This window comes from Drosophila melanogaster, chromosome 2L, assembly GCF_000001215.4.
Source record: "Drosophila melanogaster chromosome 2L".
In the NCBI taxonomy this organism is placed as follows: domain Eukaryota; kingdom Metazoa; phylum Arthropoda; class Insecta; order Diptera; family Drosophilidae; genus Drosophila; species Drosophila melanogaster.
This window is the reverse complement of record NT_033779.5, coordinates 22,331,939-22,355,791: the sequence shown is the minus strand read 5'-3', so window position 1 is coordinate 22,355,791 and position 23,853 is coordinate 22,331,939. Positions and strand designations below refer to the sequence as shown.

General features: G+C 38.7%; 1 protein-coding gene and 1 pseudogene across 5 annotated transcripts in view, besides 21 other annotated features; both read right to left on the bottom strand.

Moving 5' to 3' along the window:
- Positions 1–23,853, bottom strand: part of Marf1 (Meiosis regulator and mRNA stability factor 1) — a 60,042-nt gene that overhangs the window by 13,005 nt on the left and 23,184 nt on the right. The window contains exons 1-2 of one of the 5 annotated variants that reach the window (NM_001259204.1): positions 1,391–1,437; positions 823–1,326 (exon numbers count right to left, since the gene is read on the bottom strand). The exons of 3 other annotated variants lie outside the window; for them this stretch is intronic. In NM_001259204.1, the coding sequence (NP_001246133.1) occupies positions 823–875 (53 nt within the window). In that variant the 5' untranslated portion in view covers positions 876–1,326; positions 1,391–1,437. Of the gene's footprint in view, positions 1–822; positions 1,327–1,390; positions 1,438–23,853 lie in introns of those variants that run through there. One more of the 5 variants, NM_165415.2, reaches the window with a different exon arrangement.
- Positions 154–504: a mobile genetic element.
- Positions 1,940–2,515: a mobile genetic element.
- Positions 2,699–2,806: a mobile genetic element.
- Positions 3,306–3,561: a mobile genetic element.
- Positions 3,610–3,774: a mobile genetic element.
- Positions 4,129–4,635: a mobile genetic element.
- Positions 5,748–6,834: a mobile genetic element.
- Positions 7,590–9,099: a mobile genetic element.
- Positions 9,111–9,810: a mobile genetic element.
- Positions 9,879–9,998: a mobile genetic element.
- Positions 11,064–11,153: a mobile genetic element.
- Positions 12,639–12,818: a mobile genetic element.
- Positions 12,825–13,037: a mobile genetic element.
- Positions 13,742–14,400: a mobile genetic element.
- Positions 14,409–14,462: a mobile genetic element.
- On the bottom strand, positions 14,501–15,170 carry CR43359 (annotated as a pseudogene).
- Positions 16,007–16,059: a mobile genetic element.
- Positions 16,170–17,590: a mobile genetic element.
- Positions 16,276–17,381: a mobile genetic element.
- Positions 17,923–23,853: part of a mobile genetic element that runs on past the window's edge.
- Positions 18,062–19,439: a mobile genetic element.
- Positions 21,459–23,853: part of a mobile genetic element that runs on past the window's edge.

The following is a 23,853-nucleotide window of genomic DNA, read 5'->3' as shown; positions in this document are numbered from 1 at the left end:
CATAACGGTATTTGTCGTGCTTCTACATCTATACAAACGAAAGAAGAAGTGGAAAAAATAACTGTTTATGGGCTAAAAATAGAAACATTGAACTGATCCTTGTCTGTTGTAAAAAGTATTTATACACAATTTTCACGCGTCAAAATTATTTACACAGTGCAAATTGAAGATTAGTCTAAGCATTTAATTTGTAAAATGGCAAAAACAAAGGAGCAACTGATAGTTGGGCATCGAGCCGAGATTGTCACTAAACTTAAGACTAGTACTTTTTCATCCAAATTAGCTGAGTTGTACAAAATATCACGTAAAGCTGTGTACAATTTAGTTAAAAAAAGAACACACTGGGAAATTTGGAAAATAAAAAGAGAACTGGCCGAAAAGTTACATTGAACCCAAGAGACTGAAGACTTATTAAGGGAGTTGTACTCAGTAGTCCCACCATTAGTAACGTTAAAATTGCGGCAGCTCCGAAAAATTTAATTGGAAAACATATTAGCTAGTACAGCTCTATGAATGAATGTACTATCGTCGCAGATCAATAAGCGATCAGAGTTGACAATTGGAAAAAAAGCACGTGCTGTAAATACTTTTGACCACCTCTGTATATTAAAAGTTTGGCTTAATTTCTATTTGATATTGATCCATTGAACCATCGTACTAAAACGTACTAATTGTGATGAATTGTTTTCAAATAACCACATCAAGCAAGACTTCACAAGGATAACGAAAAATTTACCAATTTTGTTTCAATAGGTTTCGTTTGATTTCATAAGAGCATTTGTAAGAGTTCAGGCTAATGAATAACAACATTATATAACTCACTCAGGATAATTCCAACGATGAAGATCGATCACCGACGTGTGTCGCTGAAACATAAATAGGGGGTATCTTTCCCATTTTCTTGAGAACCTATCGTAGTCCTTTTTTTCACAAAAAAGAATAATTCTCCATTAAATTTTTGTTCTAAGCTCTTCATTGCCCTAAAACAAATAATTTTCTTTAACCCACTTGCTATCTCAATTTCTTCGATGGGTGAGATTAGACTTGATCACCGCGAAATGGAGCAGACCTAAGATATAGTTGATGGCAAAGCACGGAAATACGAAAGTAGGGTTATGGCCGATATGACTCTCAGGTTCGTTTCTCACGTCGACAGAAAATCAGGAGAAATCCCAATCTGGCGCTGGGGCCTGCCGGGCTGAGACGCGATCCTATTTACCACCGATTTGGATCAGTGGTTGCTGGTAGCTGCACAACCTTTTGCGCCAGCAATGGCAACGATAAGTCTGGACTGCCGCAGCACCGACCAAACACGAGTTTTGTGATCTGCAAGTTGTTTAATGTTAAAAAAAACACCCAAGTCTGCATACACACTGCACTTGCTGCCTACCAAATGAAGACCGACACTAGGACGTAATTAAATTTCTCGCACAACTGTATTCGCTAAATGGAAACAGAATCTTCCGGAAACTTCTTTATATCAGCGATGGCAAAGCAGTCATACGCTACAGCTGTCAAGGCTATCGATATTCTTATCGATACGAGAACGCTTTTAAGCTCCCTATCGATGGCTTCTCGATATGGACATTATCAGTGTTTAAAATTCAAATGTTAATAGATATCGGTGTAAGTCTAGATAAAATACTAGACAAAATCGGACTAAATCTAAATACTAAACTTAAGCTGAGTTAGACATTTTAACCATTCTAATAGCTTTGGAGTCGCTACAGGCACCGCTTCATATTCCTTGTTATTTCCAGTCACCATGTCCAAAGTCCACCGTTTCTTCCTTAAAATCAGCACGCAGACACTACACTACACTCTGTGCCGTCTCACCTGAACTTGTGTGTACCTAGCTTATTGTTTTTTTTCTTGGCGACCAAAATAATTTTTTTTTTGTTTTGATTTGATCCAATGTGATGGGAAGGTATTTTTTGTACAACCGACTAAGGGGCGCTGCAGTGTATCGTAGGGCTCGATTCGCGAGAGAATACACGCGATATAGAGAAGAGTACAGAAACGAGCAAATATATATAATTATAAGAAGAACAAGACCACGAACACTCCTGGCCCTATTGACAATAGACGAAATATGGTCTGGAAATTTAAGTTTAGGATCCAGAAGAAGAAAAGGATCTCCAACCAATGTTTTTCTGTCCAAACAGCATCCACTTGTAATTCGCAGGTATCGGGTTGACAAGAAAATTAAAAGTTTGAAGATTATGTTTGAATACAAATTATATTTAGCTACAAAAGGTTAGTAGCTGTTGATCTGCATTTTATATTACCATGCTGACATGGTGAAATAACTGATTTACAAGGGTGATGCACATGAGAATTGATAACATTTTCAAAAAGTGTAGGGATCAGATTGCTCCGAATCTTTTTCAGTTGTTGATATTATCAACATTTGAGGAATTGCTGTGATGGACAGCTGATCAGCATGTTGATCACTTGTTAGAAGCTGCGGAGCGTTTCCCTTAGACAGCCCACAACAAGCGGCTTTCTTGCCGCTACTTTTACCTTTGGAAACGGAATATGCAACTGCGACTCTATTACGTCACCAACAATATTCTAATGACTCCCAATTCTGCGTCGGAAAAAAGCTTGGCCGTCGTGAAGATAGAGCACAAGAATAGTTCTCCCGATCAAATACTAGTTGCATCGTAGAACTACCGAATGCCATATCAAAAGCTCCGTAGTTTGTGGGAACTCTCTCAACTCTGAATTTTAGTCTGCTAACAAAACTGACCCTAAACTGTAAAAATTGTATGGGAACCCATAAAGCAAACTACAAAGACTGTCCATTTCATGAGGACCAGCAATATCTTTTTTATCGCGGGACAATTGTACGTGCTCCAAACTCACAGATTTCTTAACACAGTTCAGAAAAGCCTTATCTCACTTGGTCACATAGTGCGGATTATCAATAGACTCAGAAGCCGTTCCGACAAAACAAAGCTCCTCAACTTAGTCTTTGTTAAATTAGTGCCCGCTACGAACTACAAGGAAATACATAAGCTTAAGACACGCTGTCGCCAACGGATTACTTCCACTCAAAAACGATGCCACCATGCCATCCGTGCCAATCATTTAGCAACACAAAAAATTACTGCTATAATGTAGATATCTGTGTAAGATGTGGTAAGCAACATGCCCTTGTGGACTGCCTACATGAAAACCATCCAGCAAAATGCGTCAACTGGATGGGTACCAGATGGGTACAAAATAATACAAAAAAAAAGATAAAAATATTTTTTAAAAGTGTGGGTGTTATAGGTTTGGGCAATTACAGTGGGCATAGCAACATTTTTTTGGCAAATCGATGGAAATTTTTAAGACTAATGTAAACATGTAAAAATAATCAAAACATTTTTCATAGGACTCGGCGTGGCAGTTTTGGGCGGTTTGAGAGCGTAAGAGTAGGCGTGGCAAAAAGGGTTTTTTGACATATTCATTTAAAATTTACAAAACTAATAATAAATAAAGAATTATCAATACATTTGTAAACGTGGGTTTTCAGCAACTTTGGGAGGTTTGTGGACGTTAGAGTGAGCGTGGGAAAATCTTTCACCAAACTTGCGCTGCGTCTCGACGAATAATGGGTATAAAAAGTCGCCAGGCTGTGACATAAATCGATAAATGCTATTTAAACTCCCACGCAGAACAAATAATGCAATTTTAAAACTCTATAAGGTATCAAACAACTTGGCTACTTCTCAAAGAAGTGGAAATAATCGATAAACGTAATGACACCGAAGCCAGGAAAAAATCAGAGAGTCTGCCCGTAGACAGTGATACTCATAGAAAGTTTTACTGGGACGCAGTGATAAAATACATTATTCACAAAGACATTAGTATCTACCCGTAACATGTGAAATATCCAAATAAAAAGATACTTACCTTACCAATCTAAATATTAAAAAAAATTATAAATATCTGGAGTCTTATAATTATTAGAGCCTCATCTTAATGACAACATGACTTTTCGGTCAAACTCATTACCATGATATTGCGTTCTTTATTATTAAAATGATAAGTTAAATTGTTATGAACTTCTGTTTCCATGCTTATAATGGAATTATACACCCTGTAAACTCTGACGACCTTCGCCCAGCACATTTTTTTCTGCATGCGGCCGATAAAATGCTAGCCAGTTTCCAGAGGAACCATAGGCCACCATGTGTGCAAATTTATGACCAGATACGGTGTTCCCAATGCGATGATAACGGATAACGAAATGCAGTTTATGAGCAGGGTGTTCAATAAGTTTCTGCAGAAACTGGGTGTGCGACACCAGCTCACGGTTCCATATAATCCAAGAGAAAGGTCCAACAAAACCGTAAGAAACAATGGTAGCGCAGTTGACAGGATGTGGGACGAGAAGTGGCCGGAGCCGAAGCTGGCAGTGAATACGAGTGTAGCGGAGACTATTGGATACTCGCCGGCATTCATCGCATAGGGAACAGAGCCCATGCTGACGAAAGCGTTGTTTGACAAGCAGACGACCGGGACGGTCAGGTGTACATAAACACTATCAGGGAACGCGGATAAACTGAAGGAGATCATTGAACTGGTGCAGAGGAATTCAGAGGATTCAGCCTGCGCTGAATCAATCGCCCCACTATAATCCCCAGGGGAGGCCGCGGAAACCCACGTTAAAGAACACAGTGTGGGCAAAGGAAAGGAAAGAAAATGTTAATTATTTTATCAAAACACCGATAAACCTGGTGGCAAGAATAATAAATTTTTTCGGCGGCGACGAAGAGAGTACGTGTGCGCTTGGCGGTTTCAATTTTCGACAACTTATATTTTCATACTTAGAGCCTAGCCTAACAATGGTTGGCGTATTCGCCTTAAACTAACTTACACTAGACTAAAAATGTTGTGTACTTCATACAAAACCAATAAATCACTACAACTTCAGCCAACCTCAACCTCAACCTGGCCCGTTGATGGCCTCAACGGCTTCAACAAACTGACAGCGGCACCAGCTTGTGAATCGCTCACGAAACACTGCTCCGTCGCTCCTTTTAGGGTCAGAACCATGCCGTAGTCACGTGCGTGCGTCGCGATGACTATTCCCAGCAGCCACTGTTGAGGCGGCATTTTGTCTTCTGTTACGACGACGAGTTTTCCCTCCTCGACGTAGTTCTGCTGGTTGTGCCACTTGCCCCAAATTATGCCCGGGACCAGAACGTTTGCCTGACTGAAGGGACAAGCCCCATCATCGCATCATGTCTGACTACAAAGTTCCTGAGCGTTTACTAGCCAAATACGTTCTCGGAGGATGCTCACAAGTGCTCGAGGTCCGACATGAAAATTTGAATGGTGCAGATGGCGGGTGTAGCTATGTACAAATTGGTAGCGTTTCGTCATCAGCAAGGGAAACTTGGCATCTTATGACACGCCTGATTCTGCGCCGGGTTCTCATATGAGCGTTAGCTCCTCCACCCAACTCGCAATAACGGAAAGTTGCACAAAGTGCCCATGTCCTCATGAATGAATGCGTTCAATCAATTGGCCCTTTACGAAATTCTATTTATATTTGATACTCGTACTTTTGAAGTATTTTGATAATCTTATGAAAAGCTTCATTGTATTCAGTCGGAGACAGTGTTTTTGAAAACTATATTCCTGTCTCTGGATTTTTTTATAAAGCGGATCATATAAGCCAACACTCTAAGCAGTTTGAGGTGTGATGGGAATCGCTTGATAACATCCTGCTTCCTGCCGCAAGACATCACCAAAGACACTAGAATAACAAGATGCGTAACGCCATACTATTTTTTGGTACACGATTTTTTCGCCGTGGCTCTAGAGGTGGCTCCAGGTTCTCTCTAATTTTTGTTTGAGAGCGAGAGAGCGGAGAGCGCTACAGCAAACAGCTCTTTTCTACGCATTCAGTGATAGCAGACAACTGTATGTTTGCACACGTATGCTCATGCATTGTAAATTTGACAAAATATGCCCTTCACCTCAGAAGTTCTTAGACTTTAAATCTATATTATTTTTGATCAATTGGCACCATGCGAAAAATTCTTGTTTTGCATTGCCTTAACGTTATTATTATTTAAATATAGTTTGTAAATAGTAATAGCCGAATCATAGTATCACAAAAAAGTGTCAGAAATGACTATATTAGAATATTTGTCATTAGCTTGCGGCGTGTGAAAAATTAACTAGGCAATGATTGTTGAGTGCTTGTGTCCGCACTTCGTGCCTCAAGATATGACCAAATATATGACTTTTGCTATAAAAAGTTTTCATATTTTTTTTGTTTTATAAATTTTTATTTTCTACTTCGTATTATTTTATGAATATTTATTTCTCAATATAATGTCTTCTTTTTGGAAAATTTATGTTTTATATTACAGTAGTTATAAAAATTTCCTTTGTATTTGCTTTAAATATTTAGTATATTTATTAAGTCATTTGACTTAATATGATGTATGTAAATGATCCAATTTTATTATTTAAAATGCACATTAGATTCAGTTGTTTTTCATATTCATTTTTTTATATTCCAATTTGATATGTTTAAACAGCGCGCACTTTCATCATATTGCTACGAAATTGGCCAAAACTCTCCAAATATGTAAATTCGTTTCTTTGATCAGAATTGATTTCGGCCCGAAAATCGTCTTCTAGCACAACACGTACACTTATACGCGTTCTCGTCTTTTGTTTTTACTCACACAAGCAAGCAAATTCTTTTTTAGATTTCTTACGCTCTCAGCGTAAGCGAGCGGACAGAGCGCAATTTTGGCCGTCACCAAAAAAATGGCTGCATAGTGCGAAACCGTTTCGCATCTTGTTATTCTAGTGCCTTTGACTTCACCATCCAGCTCGAAATGCACAATTCTGGGCCATTTATCCTCAAAATTGAGACAGACAGCTTTTTAGCTCGACTCATCCCAATCTAACATATAAGCTTTTATAATATCATGGATTCAGAGGGGTCTCTCCTCCACACTATAAGTATTTTATAGTAGAAAATTCTACCAGCTTCATCATCACCATCACTTGACAATACTCAATACTCTTCTTGAATCTGTGGGGCACCATCAGGATGTCATTTAAAGCCACCTGAGACGCTGTTTTGGAAAAAGCATCTAACACAACGAGCTACTTTGATGCGCATTGATGGGGAAGGACGTAATGTGGAGCGGAAGGGTCTTTATGTTAGGATCTCGAGACAACCTTCGTTTAAGCGACAAAAAACCGCCGTTTTGTAACCTCGAAAAAGTTTCCCAGTTCATTTGGACCGGACTAAAACGGCAGCCTAACTTTAAGCCGACCTGATGGCAATACCTGAGCAGTCTTCCTGTCCTGTCTTCTTCACATAAATTGTGCTCAGGCGTCAGAATTTTATTTGTAGTGTGCTGTCAATCGATTTTAACGGCTCTTCACTATGAAACTATTCTTGTTTCGGGACCCCCGACTTGTATCTGCCCGAGACAACCCCACCAAAAAGGGTCTTTCGTATAGTTGGATAGTCACCTTGCCTAATACGGCCAACAGCCATTCGAAAAATGATTCTGCTCTATCATCATACAATTTTTTTTATATTTTTTTTTTTTTTTTTGTTTTTTTTTTTTGTTTATTTATTAAGGCATACTGGGAAATCTTGGAGCCCCTTTGTGTCCTTCTTTTCTATTAATTCAGATCATTTGGGAGCGCCGGCTAACTATAGTTAGCTTTTTCAAGTTTACAATAATTTTACAGAAATTACATAACAATCACATCCAAATAGGATTTAAGATAAGCGTCAGCTTATATATCAAAGGAGATCGGGAAATGAGATCCCTCGTTTGCCTTCTATTGAACCTCCATGGTGGGCGAGGTCTGTTTAGAGCGCTGGCCAGCCGATTTCTGTGGCGCTCCAACCTATCATGGTATCTACTCGAGTGCTGGTTTATCTTGTCAAATACCGTTGCGAGTTTTAGGTCTTTGTGCAGGGTGGTGTTTCGCACAAACCACTCGCAGCCGGTGATGAGTCTTGCGACCTTATTTTGGATAGCCTGGATCCTTTTGATTTGGCTGTCGCATGCCAAGCCCCAGATTTGGCACCCATACTTCCAGTTTGGTGCTAAGATCTGTTTGTAAATTGTTTGATAGCGAAAATTTACTGCGCGAACAAATTAGCCAATAGTGCTTCGCCACCTTAGCACGTAGGCGCGTTCTGATTTCGGTCACATGCTTGGCAAATGTGAGTCTGCGTTTCAGAGGCACTGCAAGGTACTTTGGTGCTTTTGGCTGTGGTACGGGGGCTTCCTCGATGTAGACGGGCGGTGGCGTTCTCCGGTTTAAAGTATAGCAGACGTTGTCGGATTTACTGCTATTGATGCCAATGTTCCAACGTCTTGCCCATTCCGAGAACCGGTCTGCAAAGTCCTGGATACCATCGGCTGCGTCGTGCTCGCATCGGGACATGTAGGTGACGCACACGTCATCGGCAAATGCGGCATGTCGTGGCTATACATGCAGTAGAGCAGGGGGCCGAGGATACTACCTTGTGGAACACCAGCTGCCACATTGTGCTCGGTGGAAATTGCTGAATGAAAGCGCACAGCAACATCCTTCCTTCCAGGTACGATTTTAGTAACCCAAAATATGGAGCACCCATCGTCTGCCTGACTTTTAGCTGAAGTCCAATGTGCCACACTCGATCAAACGCTTCTCAAATGTCCAAGAAGGGGCTGTTACAATATTCCGTACTGTCGTAGGCAGTCAGAATTTGCTCGACGGCCCGATGGAGCTGCTCGACAGTACGGTGGCCAGCACGAAACCAGAACTGGTGCTCAGGGGTAATCCCCTGGGCTTCCATAATCCTTACAATCCGGACAGCAATCAGTCTCTTAAACACCTTCAAAATTGAAGTGAGGAGACTGATCGGCCGGTAGGAGGCGCGTTCCCTTTCCGGCTTGCCAGGTTTGTGAATCATGGAGATTATCCCGAGCTTTCACTGATAAGGGAAGTATTGCAACCTCGCAATAGCGTTGAAAACCAACGTTATGTAGAGGATCGCTTGCCTGGGCAGGGCCTTCAATGCGGCGTTGCAGATGACGTCATGTCCTGGTGCTTTGTTGCTACTCTTCTTCTACTCTACTTCTTTCGTAATACAGGGCTACAAAAATAATCTTCAAACAGAGGTCATCTACACTGTAGTGAGAAAACTTTATTTATAAGGATTCCCTGTTGATCTTCTATATTGGATTTCAAGCTATCTGAATGGCAGGACGCAACAAGTCCTCTTCAAATATATTTTTTTTTATTCTCCGAGTCATATCCGGTGTCCCAAAGGGAGCCACCTTAATCTGCTTCGTTTTAACTTATTTTTTAACGACCACCCCTTAGTAATAAAACATTTGGGTGCACTAGGACATTTCGCGCCATTTGGACTTACAATGCGATCTAGATAGCTTTCAAATATGGTGCCGTGATAACGTTTTAAATTTAAATGACTCCAAGTGTGAAGTTATGACCTTTTGTCGTATCAACCCAATACGCACGACTTACACTCTGAGTGGTTGCCCTTTGGACAGAATAACATGGGTTGATGATCTTGGTGTTCTTCTGGACCCTAAACTAAAATGTGCAGACCATATTTGGGCTATTGTCAATAATGACAGGAGTGTGCTTAGCTTTATTAATTATTATTTAATTAATATTAAATTCCAATCTTCCCAGTTCAAGGTAGATTCACTAGAAACTACATACCCCTAATCTTAAATCAATTAATGTTAACTTATATCATAATACTATTTATTTTATATTATATTCATTTCCTCGCTTCTGTGATCTTTTCCTACTTTGGCTAAGACCCATGCCCTTTCAAAACACCCAAAACGGTCAACCCCGCAATTTTGAACCATTTTTAATATTTTTTTTCTGATTTTATTAGCAAAAATCTATCGCTATTCCAGAAAAATGGTGAACGTTTGTGTTCGCATTTGCACTAGCTGAGTAACGGGAATCAGATAGTCGGGGAAGTCTTGTTTTATTTTCTCCTGTATCAAATTTAGTACACATAATTTCTTTTGAGTTCATTCGTATTGTTTCGTTAATTAAATTAATTCTGTTATTTGGCATTTTTAGTTTCAATATTTTAACCGTTTAAGAGGCTCCTTGAATATAATGTGCAGCGACAATAAAATTTTTATATCGTTATATAAAAATATAAAACTGAATTTGGCAAGTTGACCGATAAATAATCAAATTTTGACACCAATATCAATTTAGACTGTTCAAATCTGGGAGTTTGGCAAAACAATCAAATTTTGTGATCAAAACCATGTTCAATGATACCTGTTAAAATTAGAATCGCTATACCCAAATTTGCAATCTTTATCTGTATATGTTTTTTCTAGTGGAAATATTCGCCGATAAGAACAGAAAGAATTATCCTGAGAAGAAGTGATAGCCTAAAGATTTTCTTTTTTTCTGATTTTTTTGGGTATGGACTTGAGTTTATAGACATATTTTAGGATTCAATAGGTAGATAGAACATTACTTATTATTAAATAAAAAGTGGTTTAGGTGAAGGTTTTCGTAATTGTAATGCAAATAGTAAGAATACGTGTTCGACTGCTTGTACTTATATTTTACGACCATAACCACGTTTTCATATGTGGTTAAACTGCGTAAGTAGATCATAATGTTGATTATGCTGATTAATAAATTTGTACTATGCCCCCACCGCCAGCTGCCTTGCATTTCCGTCAACCGACCGGGATATCCGGTATTCGGTCTAAATATTTTTAATCGAACCCTGTTAAAGTTCAGGTGTACTTTTGGGGACAAAATATACTGAAAACAAATCTTAATATTAGTGGCACCGGAAATTCCAATTTGTTTTCTATAGTTAAATATTAATTCTTTAAAATTAGTAGAATTCATTTAATTTCTTGTACTTATTCATTTGATTCTAACGAGGTATTTTTACAAAAGATTATATTTGCAAAAGTTTCCGGTTGTGACTGAGATAGGAAACATCAATGTTAAGGATTCCTAAATAAAAATTTAATTTTCGCGAAAAGTCTCAAATTAACACCATATTTTATAAATTGGGAATTAATCACTCTACAATATGGACTATCACAATTACTCAACCATTTTCAACAGTTTTTTTAAACTTTATTCAAAGTTAATATTATATTTTGAAAGTTGTACGAGCTAATACACAAACTAATAAGATTATAAGTACAAAGTAAGCAACATATTAGTATTTACACAAAGTACAATTTTTATTGGTTTAGGCCTTGTGGTTAAAAAGATATGAACATTAAAATTTAATCTCGCAACTTTGCTTTAGAACGAAGCGGAAACAAAGAAGATAGAGAGTTGCGAATCTTGAGTTGCCAGTTCTTATAACTATAAATGATTAAGCAATGTTTTCTTGTAAATCAAATCGTTCCAGACTCAGTTTCCCATCATCTACGAGAGACCATCTGCTCCGGCATATCCTGCCGCCGGGTTCGTTCGGACAGATTAAGATCCGTTCGACCTTTAGTGCTTTAAGTTGGCTCCAATGGCACTTTTCGCGTCGCTTCCCACCCTGGCCACAGTCAAGGAGAACGAGAATACGGGTGAACAACGGGAAGCAGCGAAAGCAGCAGGGATCTGCTGAAAGGTCAACAAAGAGGACAAATCCTTTCCTCCTCACGCCCAGCATGTTGACTGGATGGCAGTTTAGGAAAATTACTTCGTATTAAATCTGCTGGTCGACGTTTCTCATTTCCCTTGCTTCAGATATTCTGCTTAGCCGTTGGGTAGCCATTTTAAAAAAAAAGTCTGCTGTCTGAGACGATCATGCCTCTCGCTTATATCGCTCGATATACCGGTCCTGATACCCAGCGAGCTAGTTCAGCAACTCGATGAAGTGTATAACAGTTGAAAAGCATGCTAGTCCATTAAGGTGCCTGACCCAGACCAATCATTTGCTTAGGGAAATCTTGCCGATCAACTCCTCCATCAGGGTAGGGTTTCTCCATTCGTGGTTGACTTTAGAAAGCGCTTGGAAAAGATACCGAAACCAACATAAAACAGAGATAACAAATGAGGTACTACCAATCAAATAACAACACTATACAACATCACCATCTTGAGTTTATATGTATTATGTAGTTAATTACAATACCAGCAAGGATTCGGCAGTGCAATTAGATAATACAATTATTACTGGGCGGGTATGGGTCTGGATGTGCAAAAGATCGAGAACGCGTACATAGTATTCTATATCGGTAAAACCTCCAATAAAAATGATCGACTGAAAATAGTAAGCAATTAGTTTCGTAAATATTTACCAAGCCTCGAGCACTTGACATCTGATAACAGGGCTCTATTCTATGCAGTATAATGCGTCTGAAAGGGTAAACCGAGCGGTAATCAACATTTTTAAGAGCGAATGATCATTTCCAGCCGATATTATTTTACTCTGCGAGTGCGGGTAATATCTAGGACATCCATCACAGTATCCAACATGGCGGCCAATCCGATCATCCACACACATAACAATGCCTACCGTAGAAAAAGGAGTACAAAAGTTTGCTGGCTGGAGAGAGTGTGAGTGTATTACCTCCGATCAGCTGGAGCTGGTGGGAAAGACCCATTCATTTTCGGCAACAACAGCGCCATTACTTTATTATTCCACACACAGAAAATTGTGTTAGTGTAGCAATTTAACATTGCCAATAGAGTCTCTTTCGCTTTCGATTTATTTTATGTTATTAACTACAATATTTATCGTACTTCACTAAAATCGAGTGATTTTATACGGAGCTCGATGAAAACACGTCTGTTCACTTGAAGTGCTATAGGCACTAGCACGTGAAATATTTTAAGTCTTCTGACGTTGTTATTATTATTTAGCAAACTTAAGGCTAAGTTATTTTAATGTATTCTTAGTCTGTCTATATATTTTTTCCTATGTTTTGCTATTTCTTCTTTAACATAAGGGATTCCTAAGTCTTTATGGATACTTGCATTTGAAATATAAAATGGAGCATTAACAATTTGTCTTAATATTTTTGATTTCAATACAATTGAAGTTTACAATTTTACGACCGTGAAGATTATAATATTACCATAATTACCATAAAAATACTATAGTTCATCTAGTCAGATATATCATCACAAACTCGTAGTTACATCAGTAAATAAAAGTAGCAAAAGCTTTTGTACTCACTCAGAATGTCGTGTTCTAAAATACAATGACAACATGATAAAATCGAAAGGAAACAAAGGAAATCACAAGAAGAATTAAACCTCTATAAAGAAAAAATGTAGTCATCACCATTACTTAAAAAAACAACTGTCTGGCATATTACCGAACAGTGCCACCTTTGGTCTAGAAAGTCAAATCATATCATCTAAAAATTTGTATAACTTGGGCAATGTTCTTCATTCCATAATCTTGGCCTTGCTAGTGCCAGTTAAATGCGATCGAAACTATAGCTTGTGACACTGATCGCGGCGGAGTTGGACAGAAGGGTTAAGTTGCTTGCTATTTCGAGTTGCCATATAGGCAATTGTAGCACTGTTCTTTTTGACTGCAAGTGCACTTTCTGCAAACAGAAAGATGGCATACCGGCTATTAGTGCCCAGTTCCAACCTCCACCCGGCCAATCACCCAAACGAAATACACTGTACCTTCCAACCAGAGGACGAGAGAGCGTACAGAGTGGTCATCAAGGGACTTCACCACACAATGGACAAGGCAGAAATTAAAGAGTAATTCCACAATACAATTGGCAGGACATCCAAGAAAACAAACTAGGGATCTTTTTTGTAAGTCTCAAACCAGCGAGCAACAACAACGATGAACACAAAATAAAGAGGATTTGCAGGTCAATTGTCACCATTGAGCCGCCTCTGAAATTCATCGACGTGCCGCAATGCTTCAGTTGTCAAGAATTTGGACATAGCAAGCGATACTGCTTCCTGCTCCAAAAAGGAGAATAAGACGGCATGCTGCCTTCACTGCCAAATGCACAAGCTGCACCCAAAGTCAAACCCTCGCCCATATTTATAACCGTCACCAATGGGTATAAGCTACAAGGATGCACTCATCGTAACCCAGAAGTCGCAGCCTAACCCCATAAACCCCCAGAAGCCCCAAAACCCAGGTCAAACAGTCGCAATATTTGTCCGCCATTAAGGCATGATGGCGAGGATGACGAAGTCATGATCTCCCAAAACTCAAAATTATCATTTGGAACGCAAACTGCATGCAAAGGAGTAAGGCCGAAGTGGAGCACCACATCAAAACAAACAAAGTCGACAAGTGGCGTTAATGATATGCAGCGATTAGGAGGAATAGGCTCAATGTCCCAAAATTAGGAACACCAGTCTGCAGGGAGAAATTACCATCGGAGCAGTCTATTTCCCTTTCAGGCAGTCGCTAACTTTCAACAGAATTCCTAATGGGCAGCAAGCCCATCATATTCACTGCCCGCTTTGTCAGTTCTGTTGGTGATCTATTGTAGCACAGCAACTAGACTCCATCCCATCATATTGCCGTCTGCGGTTGTAACTACTGAAGCTGCGCACACAGCGAACTTGCCGTCTGGTTGTCCGCAGCTTTTCGCACACCACAGTGCCGTTGTCCGCGTCGTCATCCGCATCTTCCGCCAGCAGAGCGGACTGCTCCTCTTCCAGTTTGTCAATCATCTCGGCGAGATTCTTCTGAAAGTGTTCCGGTATCAATTCAAAAGGCCAGGCAGGTATGAAATGCCAAAGTACTGGAGAATCACAAGTACCGTAGAATTATTCAACAATAGTGCCCAAGTGCAATCGGTCAGCAGAACAGATCGCAGGGCCATAAATATGCGCTACGGATCCACCGGACATACGTCCGCCTTCGTAAGCCGCTTTATTCAGTACAAAACAGGCGTGATGGATTTCACGCTGTCATGCGAAAATATCAGGTCCTTCCTCCTCCTGGAGGAACGTATCCACCGGGGGCTGCGGATCCTGATGGGGATGCGGGTGTTGACGCGGGGTGGCTGCTGCTGCAAGGGATGGTTTTGGGCTGGCTTTTGGAACATCATGCCACTGAGTGCCTCCTGGCCCACTTGTTTATCCACACCCTGTGAAGGTGGTATGGTGTATGGTGGTTTAACCATTCCACCGGGTCCTACTTGTAATCAATCCTGCAATCCTATTCCTGATTGAACGCTGCAGGTGGCCCCAATCATACAAAGCAATGCCGCCAACAAAAGTTAAGTAGAATCTCCCCCCGAACAGAGGATTTAAGCGTTACGAGAATGTCATCAAATTCCCCACTCAAATCACTCGATTTCCTCAAAACCAAGGTCATCGAGCTCGTTGTGCATTTTTTTAAATGTTTGTTGAAGCTCATCGATCAGCCCAACCTCACATAAAGAAAAAACTCATTAAACGAAATTAGTGCAGAACTTGACATATGTATGTAGATAAATTTCAGTCGTCTTGCGCTTTAAAAATGGCACCCTGTTTGCATCAGCATTAACGTTTCCAGAATTCTTAGCAACCAGTTTAACAGCAGCAACAACGAAGAAACGGCGAATTCGGTTCAAGCCTGAAAATGAACGCAAAGAAGATTTTGCGGCAGCTTCCGTTATCTGGCTATGTACGCGCACAAATATAACCTGTATCTATAGGCAATCTTTTGTAACCAACGAAATTACTTTTAATCTTCTGATTAGCTATTTTGAGCAATAAAAAGACGTTTTTTTATTTAGTGATTTCGAACGATAAGATTTTATTGGTTTAAGCGAACGAGATTGTGCATCGATGCGATATGTACCAATTCCGAAAGCAAATGATAATGAGCAACTTAATTGCAGAGCGAACAGCAGAACGTTAAGTCAAAGGTATAGATGCGAGAGTACAAGAGAGAGAGCGCGAAAGAAAGAAAGACAGCTGAGGTGTAGCAAAATTTAACTGTCTCCAAAATTGGCGTATTTTCAAAGTATAAATTCAGCAAGTGCTGAATTCGGCTGCGTGACCCGACACGGTAGTGAACGCGAATAAGTCCTCCCAATCCACCTTTGCTTTTCGCAGATGAGAATGCCCTAATGTCATCCCTAATATAAAAGAATGCACGCCCAGACTTCTGCATAATAGTTTGTTTTCCTTCGTTTCTTCTGTATTCTTTATCCTGTCGAAGAGTAATAGGGTATACTAGCGTTTCCGACCATATAAGGGGTATATATTATTGATCAGAATCAACACGACTCGGCTAATCTGGCATTGTCCGCTAATCCGTATGAACGTCGAGATCTCAGGAACCAAAGACACTAGAATAACAAGATGCGTAACGCCATACGACTTTTTGGCACACGATTTTTTCGCCGTGGCTCTAGAGGTGGCTTCAGGCTCTCTCGAATTTTTGTTAGAGAGCGAGAGAGCGAAGAGCGCTACAGCGAACAGCTCTTTTCAACGCACAAAGTGATAGCAGACAACTGTATGTGTGCACACGTATGCTCATGCATTGTAAATTTGACAAAATATGCCCTTCACCTCAGAAGTTCTTAGACTTGAAATCTATGTTATTTTTGATCAATTGGCACCATGCGAAAAATTCTTGTTTTGCATTGCCTTAACGTTATTATTATTTGAAAATAGATTAGAAATAGCCAAATCTATGTACATATTATCACAAAAATAAATTTCAAAAATGACTTTATATAAGAATATTTGTCATTAGAGTATTCATCTTGCGGCGTGTGAAAAATTAATAAGGCAATGATTGTTGAGTGCTTGTGTCCGCACTTCGTGCCTCAAGATATGAACAAAGCAAAGACACTAGAATAATTCTAGTGTCTTTGATATTACTTTTGCAATAAACAGTTATCATATTTAATTATTTAGTATATTTATTAAATCATTTGACTTAATATGATGTAACATTAACATTAATAGTGTTTCAAAAAAAATATTTCGCTTTTAAAAAATTGTCAGATGAGAGACAAATTAGAATTAAACATAAATATAAATGTGTAAACGGTAGCTAATTCGAGCGGCAATTTTAACAAACAAATTTAAAAAGCTTTAAAATTATAATAGTCAGGGCGCGAATTTTTAAAATTGTTTTTATTTTATCATATTGCTAGGAAATTGGCAAAAACTACCCTAATATGTACCATGGAAATTCGTTTCTTCGATCAGAATTGATTTCGGCCCGAAAGACGATTTCTAGCACAACACGCACACTTATACGCGTTCTCGTCTCTTGTTTTTACTCACACAAGCAAGCAAATTCTATTTTTAGATTTCTTACGCTCTCAGCGGGAGTGAGCGGAAAGAGAGTAATTTTGGCCGTCACCAAAAAAAGTGGCTGCATAGTGCCAAACCAATGTATGGCCGTTGCGCATCTTGTTATTCTAGTGTCTTTGCAGGAACTATAGAAGACTATATATAGACGCAGCACAAATTTGTTGAGCCATGTTGCCACGACCACTCTACTCTCGACCAAAACTGCGATTTAAAATTTTTCTTATTTTATTCACCAATATCTATCAATATCCCAGACAAATTATGAAATTTCGCGCTCGCATTTCCACAGTCTGAGTAACGGGTATCTGATATTCGGGGAATTCGACTAAATTGTTTTTTATTAGTGTTGTACATTTTTTTTCGATATACTTGGACCACGCCCTTCTAACGCCCACAAACCGTTCAAAAATGACGCTCCCATTCTTTTGAAACATTTTTTAATTCATTTTATTTTATACCCCAATTTCTATCGATACACCAGAAAAATGATTAAACTTCTCATTCTCACTTCTCACCCGCTCAGTCAGGAACTCGAATATACAATAGCATTCGGCCTTGATTTTTATTTTACATTTTAATCTTTTAAATTTGTGCAAATTATGACTTTGCAGTTTCACCATACATTTGCATACATATGGTACATACAAGGTCTGTACAAGGTCGTTACAAGAGTCAACCTCTGCTTCAACGAAAACCTTTCTGGCACGTGGCAAGACTATCCCCCTTTATTTCATCACCAAGAATGACGAAAACCAAGCGTTTCTGATTCTCTTTTATACACCACTACACAAACACACTGCACACTGGGCCAGATTCCCTTTGTTTTTTTTTTGGCATAAAGTCAAACAATTTTGTAAATTGTATTTTAACTACATATTATGAAAGAGCATACATTAGGGGCACCAAAACGATATTTAAAAACATTTATGTTGCAACACTGCATTTTTTTTGCGATATCAAATTCATATCTTTGAGCTGTATCAGCTGTTTGTTCAAGCAACATTGGCGCGAAGCTTTTACTGAACTTTGTGATTCTGTTAAAAATACACCACGTGTCCAAATATTTACAAATAAAATGAAACATAAAGGTCAAGGTATGATTAATATAGGTATAACTTAATGATTTAGAATTATGTGTTGTGTGTTGTCGTCTATTGTGGAGTGAGAAATGGTTTGTGCCAACTTGAGCCCAATACTAATAACTGATGTGTTTACTCAAAACTTTAATTAAATTGATGTTAGTAACGCCTTGTGCCCAAATTTGCCTATGCTCTTTATATTTTATCCGTTTAAGACAAGTTTGAGATTAGCCGATCGGTTCTGCTGGATGAATGGATTATAGGATATCGAAATGGCAATGCCTTAGTTGACTGGGTTGTTGGCGAATTTAAATTAAATGATATAACTATTGACGAGAAAGCTAAAATCGCTAAGCAAATCAGAAGCTTTCGCCTATATATAATGAAAAATCTAGCTAAATGAAACCGTACAATTGAAAAAACATTCCAGTTGGCTTTCATCCACGATGATGGTTGTCGTGGACCAAAACAACAACCAAGTCGCTTCAGACGGTCTAATGGGACAACCTCGACTTCCTTACAGTGATCACTGCTCAAAAAAAGCAACGGATCTGGCTAAAATTAATGAAAATAGTACAAGTCTTCTTGTCCATGCAGCATCAATTTTAGCCAAAAAGGAAAAAATGGGCGATACTGCTTTTGTATTAAAACAAACCATCCATGGTTTCATCGGATCCTTTACTTCCAGGCCTTAATATAAACAAAAAATCGTCTCAAAATAAAAAAAATGTAAAACATATTAATAATGAACATTTTTCGGGAAGCGATGATATTAACTCGGATTCGGATCACGATGATCCATTTTCTATGCATTTGGGCGTAAAAAATTTTGATTAATATAATAGTATAATTATATGTATAAAAAATAAATGCATAAGAAAAATTCAGCTTAAATTTATTATATTAATTAATAAAAAGAAATAATCATGCAACATCCACTCCTTAACTTTATATTCTAGTATGGATGGGCGTGGTCCGATTTACTTGAAATTTCACGTACGTATTTTAAATGTCAAGTGCATCAATTCTACAAAAATGCAGCTCTTTAGCTTTATTATTTGACTTTATGTCAAAAAAAAGGGAATCTCCCCCAGTGTGCACTGTGGTGAGTTTTACCGGACTCTATCCGTCCCATTCATGCCCATGCCAGACTACGTTGACAGAAACTATTTCCGTCTCGCTTTATGAATACAGAAGAAATGCCCCATAAAATACCAAAACAATATGTCCAGCGTTCAGCAAATACAAAATGTACGTTATACCTTAAAATTAAAAAGGAATATACGACACGATCTTCCTGAGCTACACACGTCCTCGTGTGCTTACAACCTGTAGATTACTCAAAATACAGTACAGTACTCAACTACGACAAATGGCGAATGGCCACATAATGTGCAGATGATGATGTAAAATGATGTATTATCCCTCACTGGCTCGACCTGTGGCACTTTCATTACCACAATGTCGCAGCCCTAACTCTAATGGACTAATTTTAGTCACTCTGTTGGGCGTGCAATTAAGAGCCAATTGAATCTCGCCCAAAGCGTCCTGCCAAGACCCCTGGCCTGTTTCAGCTACAGCTACGTGACTATTGGCACGACATGCGCCAATTGCAATTAAGTGAAGATCTTTTTTTTGAGCAGAGCATAAATATCTAAGCATAGAGATAGAGAAACTACAGCATTGATCAGCAATTAAACAAGAAGGGACACCAAATAATGATACTAGAGATCTGATAACCTTAGTGCAACTATCTATATCCAACTTTATTGTATGGGAAAAGTAAACAAATTTAGTGAGTGCATCACAATCACGTATTCCTTTTGGTCATCTTTACTGCTAAGCTTCCCTGTTATGTCAATATGTACAGTATGTCATTGTATACTGATCTTTGATATCGGATGCAATTCACCTTGTATTTTGCCAGATTTGATGCCTACAAACTTACAAACATATTTCGACATTTTCTCAAACCAATAGTACTCATACATTTTTTTAAGGGTTCTCTTCCAGCCAAGAAGCCAAATGGCTTCATATATTGTACATTATTAACAGCAGACCACATAAACTGCTTTGGTATAATAGGAAGGAAAGTGGTTTTCCCGTTCCTTTGAATATTTCGATATAATATTCCTGACCTGAGGTTATTACGCAACTTAGAAACAATAGACGATACCTGTTGATCTTTTTGCTGTTCGTTACTAGTCAAATTAATGTGTTTTCAACTATATCAACAGGCTTTAAATGGCCTTCAGGTATAAGATTTCCGGAAAGGAAATCAACGTATATAAACAGCCAACGTCTCCAACTCGTATGAATGATAACGGAAATTCTGCGGGAAACGTCCGTTTACTGAAATACCCAATAACACAAGGCTTGTTTTCTATTTTGTGTAACAAAATAGCTCCATAGCCGCACTGGCATTTGAAGCTCAATAGGAAACTGTAAGTCAAATATTATAAGAACAGGTTCATTAGTCAAAATTGTAATTACATTCATTCGTATTTACTCGTGCTCTCTATTCCATGCAAATAAAATAGCCTTTGATGTTAAAGTATAACGAAGTTTTAGCAATTGTGAGAACTTGGGCACAAGCTGGCAAAAGTACAAAGCTAGCCCAATAAACTGTCTCAACTGTCACAGACTGCGGGGGCGGCAGATCAACAAGAGCTTGTATTTTTTAGGATCAGACCCACCTCATCTGCTTTAATTCCAAAACCTAAATACTAAATACGAGATTTAAGAAAAGAGAATTTGGACATATTGAAAGAAAATTCTTCAAAACTACCTGTAATCTATCGAATGCTTCTTCCTTAGAGCTGGGAGCTATAAGTACATCGTCCTGATAAGCAATGACGTATTTATAGTTAAGATCACCTAAAGCACAATTTATCGCTCATTGAAAAACAGAAGGGACATTTTTAAGCCCAAAAAGTATTGCCAAAAATTCATATTATCCCCCTGGAGTTACGAATGCTGTTTTCTCTATTGAATTTGGATGAATGATAAAATCCATTTGCTATATCTGAATACGATTTAGCAGAAATAAGTGGCAACGGATATTTATCGGAAACTGTTTTCGAATTTAATCCTCTGTAGTCGACACAGAGACGGTCTTGTAGTAGGCTAGAGGTACACATACATAAGTTCAGTTCATAATAGCAACATAGTATATAAACATTAAGTACTTGTTCGCTTTCGGGTGGCATTCTCTCTGTTTCGCAACATCGGCCCTGTAGCAACAAGCATAGAGGCAGATCGCAAACTGAGAGGGAGTCAGTCGAATGCTAAAGCTGAACACGTGAAGTAACAAATAAATCAAAGAGTCCAACTCCTGCGTTTGTGTTTTATTTAGATAAGAGGATATATAGTACCCCTACATTATCAGAAGTGGGCCGATCACGAGCCAAAAAAGAAAAAAAAATGAATATAAACAATGCATCGACGGCGCAATTAAAAGGATGGTTGAGTGAAGTAAAAGAACCAACCACGGGAACAAAAAGAGAATTGATTTTGCGTTTGAATAATTTAACAAGCGAAAAGCGAAATCAATTGAAATTATTATCAAAAAGCGAGGAAGAAGATTTGGACGGAAGCAGCAGTAATAATGTTCAAAAAGGAAAAACAAATAACGGAAAAGACGGAGAGCATAAAGACGACGAAAGTGACAGCGAAGCTGGAGATAGCAACGAAGACGGCGATGAGAAGAGCACTGTGCGCAACGACAAAAGTAACGGCGAACATGACGACAAAAGCGGGGAACGCAGTTACAAGAACAACAGTGCAGACGGCGCCCGCAACAACAACAGCGGCGACGGGAATAGCGACGAAAACAAAGTTTGCGACAGCGAAGACGGCGGCGGTGAGAAAAGCAACAAAGAATGTGGCAAGAATAAACGAAATACAATGGGACAAGCTGTGCAAAATATGGATTTATTATTGCGTATGGCAACCGAGGCAGTAAATGAATTTTCGGGAGATACATGTGCGCGCAAATGGATCTTACAGGCGAAAAACATAGCCAGCGTTTATGGAATAAAGGAACCGTATATAAAGATGTTGATTGTCAGTAAGATAAAAGGAAAAGCATGCATGTGGTTGCATGCAGATCCAGAACGTGTATTGCTACCAACGGAGCAGTTGGCGGCTGAGCTAATATCAATGTTTGGTGAGAGGAAGTCGAAGTTAGAAACAAGGCGAAAATTTGAGGAACGAAAGTGGACAGCGAGCGAAAGCTTTGTTGCTTATGCAGACGATAAGGTGATGCTTGCACATGGAATAAACATGGATAAGGAAGAATTGGTGGCGCTCCTCATTGAAGGTATTCCGAATCAAATGCTACGTAACCAAGCCCGTATCCAATGCTTTGAAGATATCCAGCACATAAAGAAGGCATTTGCGGAAGTGAAACTACCGAAAATGGATGAAGCAGACAAGAAGGTGGCATCGGTGAACAATAATAGCAGCACACTCTTGCGTTGTTTCAATTGTAATTCGAAGGGACACTGGGCCAAAGAGTGCAGGAAGCCAAAGCGCGAAAAAGGGTCATGCTATGCCTGTGGTGAGATGGGGCACTTTGCAGCAAGGTGCCTGAAAAACAAGAATGGGGATGAAAACAATTACGTAAGATATTTTGAAATTAATTTTATGAACAATGCTAAATCAAAATTTATTACAGCATGCCTCATAGACACGGGAAGCCCCATTTCGTTCATAAAAAATAGTAAAGTACCTAAAGATGTTATTGGAGTACCAGTTTTAAGTTCATTTTACGGATTAAACAAAAGTCCCTTGAAAACATATGGAAAAATATTGTTTTACATTATAAAAAATTTGAATAAAATACACTTTAATTTAATAATGGTGGCAAACGAGTCTATGAATCATGATGTAGTATTGGGAAGAGATATTATGGAAGCATGTAATTTAATCTTGAATCTGGACACCTTGAAAATGATTACAGTGGATAAAATTGAAAGTCGATGTAACAAGAAAAGCGATAAAATGTTAAAGGAAGAAAATATGTTCAACAATAATAAAACAGTTAGCGATAGTGTTAGTCAAGGTAGTAGTAAAAGTCAAATGAGTAGTGCTGTCAATGCTGAAATAAGCAAAGTGGAGAGGGAAATGTTTGAAATTAATAACTCAATTGATTACAAAATAGGTGATCAGGTGGATCATAGTATAAAATGTCAATTTATTGAGTTTGTAGAAAACTGTTATGTTAATAAAGAAGAAGAAGATTAGCATTAGAAGATTAGCATATACTGAAAAAGAAAAGCTGCAGATTATCTTAGATGCTAAAAAACGGAATTATTAAACCGAGTGATTCAGAGTATGCATCTCCGATGGTGTTAGTGAAAAAGAAAACAGGAGACCTAAGATTATGTGTTGATTACAGAAAACTTAACAAAACAATGGTCAAAGATAATTATCCTTTACCATTGATTGATGATCTGTTGGATAGATAAGTAAATAAAACGATATTCTCGAAGTTAGATCTTAAACATGA